At 49.2% G+C, this 10,000-nt stretch overlaps 1 protein-coding gene across 3 annotated transcripts in view; it reads left to right on the top strand.

Moving 5' to 3' along the window:
• The window catches only part of palld (palladin, cytoskeletal associated protein), an 85,670-nt gene that overhangs the window by 47,760 nt on the left and 27,910 nt on the right, over positions 1-10,000 (top strand). Inside the window, exons 3-10 of one of the 3 annotated variants that reach the window (XM_042708912.1) lie at positions 692-867; positions 1,359-1,410; positions 2,351-2,468; positions 3,356-3,424; positions 5,669-5,810; positions 6,296-6,319; positions 7,356-7,475; positions 8,093-8,420. In XM_042708912.1, coding sequence (XP_042564846.1) covers positions 692-867; positions 1,359-1,410; positions 2,351-2,468; positions 3,356-3,424; positions 5,669-5,810; positions 6,296-6,319; positions 7,356-7,475; positions 8,093-8,420 — 1,029 coding nt within the window. Of the gene's footprint in view, positions 1-691; positions 868-1,343; positions 1,411-2,350; positions 2,469-3,355; positions 3,425-5,668; positions 5,811-6,295; positions 6,320-7,355; positions 7,476-8,092; positions 8,421-10,000 lie in introns of all 3 variants that reach the window. The other 2 variants (XM_042708911.1, XM_042708913.1) reach the window with 2 other exon arrangements.

The raw sequence follows: 10,000 nt of genomic DNA, 5'->3' as shown, positions 1-10,000 counted from the left end.
GGTGAATGCTATGGGCTTAACAAGGTCATAGTGCTAAGTCAGTATGTCACAAGGACAATGAAGACAATGACAAACGACAATGTTGAGCCATACAGTCAACACTTGAGCTTGAGTTCTAGGTCTGTGAGAGGCATTTCAGAGCAGTAGCTGTGTGTTCCTGGACCTTTGTGGTGACTGCTGTGAGAGAGGTGTCTGGGGCCCCACTGCAGAAGTGAGACCGTTCCCTGATGAGGCCTGGCTCTGCAGTGCATGTAGCTCTGAGACACCAGGAGCCCCGTTCACACTGTGTGCCAAAGTGCTGTGTGCCACTGGTGCTGGAACTTAGTTCCTTAAGTTCCTGGGCTGAAGGCCCACAGCGTAAATGGAGCTATTCTGTCCATAGCTGATTGTGATAGCTTATTAGCAGTTAGCTTATGAGCACTCCAGCACAGCGCATAGTAGTAGGGACCGCATGGACTGATTGAGAAGCACATAGAACCCTGGATCAGCAGTTGGCTCAGTAGGAAACAGAGTACCCATTCTATTTCTGCAGTCAGCTATACCCAGACAGATTCATGGCCACCATCTGTTGCAGTTTGTTCCCTCCATTGTTCCTTACACAAAGCCAGGCTGATATCTTCTTTCTATGTAGAGATAACGGATTGGTTCATACCCTGTGACTGATGGTTTGTGTCTCGTTGTGATTGGCCAGGTGGTTCTGTGAGGGGCGGGAGCTGCACCACTGTCCTGACATCCAGATCTGGCGTGACGGTGACCTGCACACGCTGGTGATCGCCGAGGCCTTCGAGGACGACACGGGCCGCTACACCTGCGTGGCCTCCAACGCCCTGGGAGCAGACAACACCTCTGCTGAGGTCTACATTGAGGGTGAGGGTCGGCAAGACTCCAACCGTAGGCCATGATTGGGCGATTAGACTGCCAATCAGGGAGATCAGTATAACCATAATCCGACTACATTCAAGTAAATAGTAGCACTCCTAATATTATGTTTTATTATAGTGCGTTTTACCACTTCATATACATTATATAAAATATGTTATATTTAACTGACGTTACTGTTCAAGTTGCTTATCTTCCTCCCCCTTCTTCTTCCCCATCCTCCATACCTTTACTTACTCTCTCTCTCTCTTTCACTGCTTCTGTCTCTCTCACTTTGTCTCCCACTACCTCCCACTCTGTCCATGAGTCTCTACCTCTTTCTTTCTCCTTGTCTCTCTTCCTTTCTTCTCTCTCTCTACCTCTTTCTTTCTCTATGTCTCTCTTCCTTTCTTCTCTTTCTCTCTCTCTCTCTCTCTCTCTCTCTCTCTCTCTCTCCTCCCCTCTCTGTTCCCCTCTCTCTTTAGGAGCTTCATCCTCAGACTCTGAGGGGGAGGGCTCTGTGTCCAAGTCCAAGCAGGGAGCCATGCCGCAGTAAGTCTCGCCCCCAGCCCCCCTGGCCCTCGGCCCCCGGCCCCCGGCCCTCGGCCCTCACCTCTGCCACCTTTCACCCCACACACAGGTCACAGCGCGCCCCGAGGCGGTGCAGTCATGGCCGAGACCATCACCTGGGCCGCAGAGCCACGTAAAGCCACACTAGAGAGGCCAGAGCAGTTAGCAGGAGCCACTAGGCTAATGAGGGACGCCCCGGGGTTAATGCAGGCCTCTCTTAAAAACACTCGTTCACTCTCTCTTTAACTTTCCCTCTCTCTCTCTATCTCTCTCTCTCTCTCTCTCTCAATTTCCTTTCCTCTATACAGCCTTCCCCCACTTTCTTGCTCTCTCTCTCACTTTGTCTCCCTCTCTTTCTCTCCCTCTCTCCCGATACCTCTACCCTTTCCCCGACACACACTCCTGTCTTTCACCTTTTTCCGCTGCCCTATTTGTGGTCTAACATAAATACAGAGAGCTTTGGCTCCAGCTCACCGCAGTGACATCATGCGGAACACCAGGGAGAGCATTCCTGTTGGCCCTGACTCATTTACAAGGTGCAAACTGCCCCTCTGTGAGCTCCGCTGGGGTGGGGTGCGGGGGTTACTGCGTTCTGCTCACTCTGCTTTTCCCAGGGGAAGGACTCTGTGTACCAAATACACGTGCGTCATGAATTCTTAGCATGCCATGCAAAAGGGACTGCAGAATCTAAGTAGCCACAAACAGATGAGGAGCAGAGATGGAAGGGATTTATTGGGTCTGTTGAGACAAAGGAAGAGTGATTGTGGGAGTTTTGACGGAGTGAATTTCACTGTGTAAATGTATTGTGAAATACAAAGTCAAGAGTCTGTGACGTTACTGCCTTACGAAAGTGGTTCATGATGGAAATTGATTACTAATGTGTGTGTGTGTGTGTGTGTGTGTGTGTGTGTGTGTGCCTCAGGGTTCAGAAGAAGACGACCTCTGTTTCCCTGACGATTCGTTCTCCATCACCCAAGAGTCCAGAGGCTGTGCCTCTTCGCTCCACACTAGTCCAGCCACTGTCCATTGCACCACAACGAGTAAGACACACACACACACACACACACACACACACACACACACACACACACACACACACACACACACACACACACACACACACTCACACATACACACAGACATTCACACAGAAATATATCCATACAGACACAGACATACTCACACACATACATTTATACACACACACACACACACAGAGACACACACACACACCCACACACACCCACACACACTGTAATGCCTGGAAAGAGCATTATGAATGACACCAGCAGATGCCAATAGAGTTGAGGAAACTGGACCCGTTTTCTGGCAGAGATGTTCTCCGCTATTTTATCACCACATAACTGGGTTTTAAGAGAGAAATATTTCAGAGCCAAATCTCTGTCTCTCTCTCTCTCTCTCTCTCTCTCTCTCACACACACACACACACATTCACTTATCCTTTTGAAACAGAGATCCCGCTATATCGCCGGTTTACCCTGAACCAAGAAAAGGCGGCATATTGCCACCTCAGTGTGTGCGTGTTTTCCACAGCATGCGGCTGTTCCAGTGGCAGAGGTGTGACGTTGAACACAGCATCTAGCAATATTCAGACGAAGCCAAAGTTAGTGTGAATCATGTACAACATGTTAACGCTGATCACGTCGCCTTGAAGTAGCCTTGCTTAGTTAGCTGCTAGGCTGCGTCACACACTCATTCCCCACATGCTGGCTTCCCCTTTCACACACCACGTCGATTTGACTCGGTGACGACCTCCGCTGCCAACAGTGACCCCTCCCGTTCCGTCTCCATACCTTTTTATACAGAACAACGGCGAGGCGGAATAAAGCCACAATATTCCCGCCTTGAACAGGCTGTGTGAGAAGCCCAACTAAGCGTCTCTCTCTCCTTCACTGTTTGTCTTCAGGTCCAGAGTCCTGTCACCTCTCTGTTTGGGGCCGATGGACTTCTTGTAGCCCCTCCTGTCTTCACAAAGGTAAGCTCTGTAAAACTAAAAGTGTGTATTTGGGTGTGTTAGTGTGTGGGTGTGTGTGGAGATATGTGTGCTAATACTTAAAATGTCATCATATTTCAGATTGAGGGCGTGTGTGTTTCTCCTTTCTCTCTCTCTCTCTGTGTGCGTGCGTGCGTGTGTGTGTGTGTGTGTGTGTGCGTGTGTGTGCGTGTGTGTGTGTGTGTATGTGTGTGTGTGTAATAGTGTGTGTCTCCTATCCCACCCTTAGCCATCCGTCATGTGACTCTTTGCTCCAAACAGGCTGAGGCAAAACTTCAAACAGGCCTGCCAGATCTCCTCTCCCTCTCTTACTCGCACAAACTCCTTTATAATCTTCTTATCTTTCTCTACCCCTCCCTCTCTCTCTGCTCTGTATTTCTCTCTCTCTCTCTACCCCTCCTTCTCTCTCTGCTCTGTCTTTCTCTCTCTCTCTCTACCCCTCCCTCTCTCTCTGCTCTGTCTTTCTCTCTCTCTCTCTCTCTACCCCTCCCTCTCTCTCTGCTCTGTCTTTCTCTCTTTCTCTCTCACTTTCCATCCATTCGTCTTTTTTCTTCATTCAACCTTTGTTCTCCCTTTCTCTCACCCCCAGCCATCTCTCTCTCTCTCTCTCTCTCTCTCTCCCATCTCTCTCTCTCTCTCCATCTCTCACCCCAGCCATCTCTCTCTCTCTCTCCCCCTATCTCTCTCTCTCTCCATCTCTCACCCCAGCCATCTCTCTCTCTCTCTCTCTCCCCCTATCTCTCTCTCTCTCCATCTCTCACCCCCAGCCATCTCTCTCTCTCTCTTTTCCTCTCTCTCTCTCTCTCTCTCTCTCCCTATCTTTCTCTCCCTATCTCTCTCTCTCTCTCTCTCTCTCTCTCTCTCTCTCTCTCTCCCTCTCCATCTCCCATTCCCAGCCCTCTGGTTGTTGTGTGACTCAGATCTGAGATCTTGAAGCGTCTCTGCCAAAGCCACAGGGGTCAGGCCTGTTTCACTCCCATCATGGCAGCCCCTAAATCATTTCCCACTTCTTTTAAGAGATACTTTTGTTTTTCTTCGCCCCCATCATACATGCTTTCCTTTCACAGAGGTCTAATCTCTCTCTCTCTCTCACACACACACACACACACACACACACACACACACACACACACACACACACACACACACACACACACACACACACACACACACACACACACACACAAACACACACGCACAACCCCCCACCCACCCATCATACATGCTCTCCTTTCTCAGAGGTCTAATCACTCAAATGAGAGGATGTACAGTACTTCTTTTGGAACAGCTGGCAGTGTAATGTCATACCCACTTTTAGCATTCATGATCATGGCTCATGCATGCATTTCACACTCTCACACACACACACACACACACACACACACACACACACACACCACACACACACACACACACACAGTCATACATACACACACACACACACACACCACACACACACACACACACACACACACACACACACACACACACACACACACACACAGTCATACATAAACACACACACACAGTCACACACACACACACACACACACACCACACACACACACACACACACACACACACACACACACACACACACACACAGACACACACACACACAGACACACACAGACATACACAGTCACACACACACACACACACACACACACACACACACACACACACACACACACACACAGTCACACACACACACGCACACACACGCACACACACACGCACATGATCTCACAAAGTGGGTGCTGCTGAAAGATATAATGAATTTCCTTTCTACCTCTGTTGCTTAGGTGGCTTGAAAACACAGAGCTGTGCTGACAGACTCCTTTTCCTTGGGTGGTGTGATATACGCACGACACATGACCCCGCCTCAGAACCCTTACTCACACATACACGAAAAACTCCGCCACATGCCACGGACGACCAGTCACACTCACTTACTCACTCAAACTTTACAAGCTGAGGAGAACCTTTAGATAAGGCCGTCTGCAAAGTGAATACATGTAAATATAGAAGCAGTAAGGTGCATCTCCTAAAAGCGGTCCAGGACTGCACATGACTGCACAGGACTGCACATGACTGCACATCTCCTTAAAGTGGGCCAAGACATGATCTCTGAATGTAAACATGAATGCAGATGCTTTGATACGAACACAGAAGTGGACCACGAGCCGTGTCCTCACCCTCCTGCTCTCTGCGTCTGTCCCACAGGTGCTGCAGGACGCCCAGGCATCCGAGGGCCAGGTGGTGGTCCTGGAGTGCCGGGTTCGAGGCAGCCCCCCTCTGAGAGTGCAGTGGTACAGGCAGGGAGAGGAGCTACAGGACTCGCCAGACTTCCGCATCCTGCAGAAAAGTGAGTTTGGCTCTCCACAGTAGGAGCAGAGTTCATAGCTAGGCTTCATAAGGACTTCACACTGTCTAATGCAGAGTTCATAGCTAGGCTTCATAAGAACTTCACACTGTCTAATGCAGAGTTCATAGCTAGGCTTCATAAGAACTTCACACTGTCTAATGCAGAGTTCATAGCTAGGCTTCATAAGAACTTCACACTGTCTAATGAGAATCCATTCATCCATTTGGCTTTCAGTGTTATGGGCAGAGTTCACAGTTATGGCTTCATAAGAACTTCACATTGTGTAATGTATATTATAGTCTATAAATGACTGCCAACAGACATAGAGTATCTGATATCTGGGTGGGTTTCTTAGGGGGCCTCTACAGTAATGACATCAACACCAACATGACGTCTGCCTTCTTTCGCTTATTAACTGCTCTCTGTCTTCCCTCCCTCCCTGCCCTTTTCCTTTTTTGCTTTTCCGTGCGTCGTGTGATTTCCAGAGCCCCGCTCGGCAGCTGAGCCCGGTAAGTTTTCCGCCGTCACGTCCCGACATGTCTGCTGCGCGCCTGAAGTCTCGTTTCCTACCCACTAATCATCAGAATCATCAGTCACTGAGTTCCTGGCTTCTGTTACGCTGCACAAACACCACAACCCAGGCAGTGTGTGTGTGTGTGTGTGTGTGTGAGTTTGTGTGTGTGTGTGTGTGTGTGTGTGTGTGTGTGTGTGTGTGTGTGTGTGTGTGTCTCTATGTATGTATATGTGTGAAGCAATCTCAGTGACATCATCCACCTGAAAGAAGGCCATGACTAGGCGCGTTGTTTGAATCCTCCCTTTCACTTGAAAAGAAGAGAGGGAATCCCTCATGTATGAAACACACCATAAAAACAGTGATTCACACACACACGCTCACAAACATGCACAACATAACTGCCAGGTCTGACAGAGTTGAGTCGTCTGAGTCACATGGGAGAGAGTATGTGTATTTGTGTGTGAGAGTGTGTGTGTGTGTGTGTGAGTGTGTGAGTGTGTGAGTGTGTCCTCCTGTCACATTCTTAAAGATACGTCGTTCAGCATCCCTCTGAAACATGAGTCAGTCTTTCATGTCTGTTTCCTGTCTATAAGCTGTCTAGTCATTCGCTGTCCATCTCATTAGCAGAGAGGACTACACCTGTCTGGTTTTGCCCGTACCCTCACCTGAGCAGGCCTTGCCCTGAGACACACACCTTTCTCACACCTGTCAGCTTTGTCACGGTCTGAACATTTAACACGCTCAGCTCAGTGTTTGTTGCTAGATGCATCGCTATTTTGTTGATGCCGGTTGTCAAAATCACAACGTCTCAACCCTCACAGTTAAAGGTGAGGTCCTCGATTCTGGCAAAAGGTTATTGATATTTGAGCTCCTCTGCTGATCACATAACACACCTACCTCGGTCTATGGCTCGGTCCAATTCTCTCAATTTGAGAAGAAGTGTGTTGGATTAGAATCGCGGGCTGTACCTTTAATCCTGGTTGTTTTCTTCAACACTGTTTGACCTCTCATCCTTTAATGCCTCTTTGCAGAGGAGATCTGCACCCTGGTGATCGCTGAGGCCTTCCCCGAGGACGGAGGGCTGTTCTGCTGCACCGCGAGCAACCAGTACGGCTCGGTGAACAGCACGGCCCACCTCACCATCACGCCAGGTCAGTGCACACCCCGCCATTCATCTGACTGATGGCAAAACATTTGGTTCTCTTCACGGCAGCCTCCTCGGCACACACCCCAACCCCCCCAAAAGGCCTTCCGTTATGGCATTCAACAGACTGCGGTCGACAGCCTTTAACGTGGCCTAACAAACAAGGCACTTAACATTGCACTCAAATAGCCATTGAGAATGTCGGGGAGGTGGCCCTCACAGATGTAATGCAACCACTGGAGGTTGTGCCTGTAGATTTATGATTCAAGCCTTCACAGATGAAGAACGGGGGGGTTTCGTCATGTAAGCAGGATGTTTGGTGATATCAGACACCCGGACTGCAGGGGGAAGGGAGGATGGGATTGTGGGATTGTGTTTATTTCCTGTGAGTGAGCGTGTGTGTTTACGTGTTGCTCTATAAGAGGAGATTCAAAGCCCTGAATAAACAAGGATTACATGCATTCGGACAAAATGTGTGCAGCTGTTAGTGTGTGGGAGACATGGCTTCATAAATAGAGATGGGCTTGAATAGCCTGTAGTGGTTTATCACAGGAGGCCTTGGTGTGACTCAGAGTGGAATATTGTGGCATGTGGCTCAGTGGTGATCTTTTGATCTCCTTGCAGTGGTGGAGTCGCCCAGCAACGGGGTCGGCGCCAACGACAGACCGACGGCGTTCGAGGACAACCAGCCGTTCCCTCCGCCACCTCCGCCCACCGAGATCAGCCTTCTGGAGGTGCCGCCCAAGACCCCGCCGAGCGCCGAGGGTTTCCACGTCAACGAGCTGGAGATCTGGCCGAGCGTGAGCGCTCTGCCACCGGTCCAGATCTCCCCGGAGGCCGATCACCGCGGAAGGGCCAACGGAACCATCCAGAATGGCCAGAGCTCCACCCTGTCAGCCCCTTCTCCAGCCAAGGAGGCCCCCCCACCCCACATTAAGCCCAAGCCCAAACTGTGAGTACCCAGAACACCTAGAACACCTAGAACACCTAGAACACCCACAACACCTAGAACACCCAGAACACCTAGAACACCTAGAACACCTACAGTAGAACACCTAGAACACCCAGAACACATAGAACACACAGAACACCCAGAACACCTAGAACACATAGAACACACAGAACACCCAGAACACATAGAACACCTAGAACACATAGAACACACAGAACACCCAGAACACATAGAACACCTAGAACACATAGAACACACAGAACACCCAGAACACATAGAACACCTAGAACACATAGAACACACAGAACACCCAGAACACATAGAACACCTAGAACACATAGAACACACAGAACACCCAGAACACATAGAACACTCAGAACACATAGAACACATAGAACACCTAGAACACCTACAGTAGAACACCTAGAAAACCCAGAACACATAGAACACCTAGAACACCTAGAACACACAGAACACCTAGAACACATAGAACACATAGAACACCTAGAACACACAGAACACCTAGAACACATAGAACACCCAGAACACCCAGAACACATAGAACACCCAGACGCTTATTCCACCTTTAAAGGTTGATAGTTTGGCTATTGAGGTCAAGAGACAACCAGTCATACATACAGTATGAAACAACTGAGAGATGCTGTTTTTACATACAGGTTCATATAATATGAACATATAGCATATAATACAGACATTCTCATTCTCACAACTTATTTTAATTAAATTATATATCACAAATAACTTTTTTACGACAACCAACTAGTCTCCCACTAGTATCGTTCATTTCTTATAAGTACAATGTCATTTCACTCCGACGTTCCTAAAGGCGTTGGACAATCAATACATTCCTTTGGACTGATAACCTCCTTGGTCCGTCCTCGTCTCATGTCACCTTAAATCATGCACAGCTGTGCTGGCCAACCAAACACTTTACCTGAGTGAAAGGTCAGACAGTCAGTCCTTTCCTCTGCTCACCTGTGGTTGCTTGCAGCAAAACTCAAAAAAGAATTTTGAGAGATAGCCGGGGAGATTGGGATGCTTCGCGGCTGAAAATGGATCTTGCTCAGCTTCTGTGTGCTCTCTGCAGAAAAGCTAACACTATTGTGTGTGCTTGACCCCTGGACACCACACCACACACACCACACACACCACACCACACACCACACCACACACACCACACACACCACACCACACCACACCACACACCACACCACACACCACACACACCACACCACACACACCACACACACACACACACACACACACCACACACACACACCACACCACACCACACCACACCACACACACACACACACCACACACACCACACCACACACACACCACACACACCACACACACACCACACCACACACCACACCACACACACCACACCACACCACACCACACACACACACACACACACACACACACACACACACACACACCACACCACACACACACACACCACACAACACACACCACACACCACACCACACACACCACACCACACCACACCACACACACCACACCACACACACACACACACACACACACACACC

The sequence above is a fragment of the Clupea harengus genome, chromosome 10, assembly GCF_900700415.2.
Source record: "Clupea harengus chromosome 10, Ch_v2.0.2, whole genome shotgun sequence".
NCBI lineage: Eukaryota > Metazoa > Chordata > Actinopteri > Clupeiformes > Clupeidae > Clupea > Clupea harengus.
The sequence above is the reverse complement of the archived record's forward strand: the minus strand, read 5'-3'. Positions and strand labels throughout refer to the sequence as shown.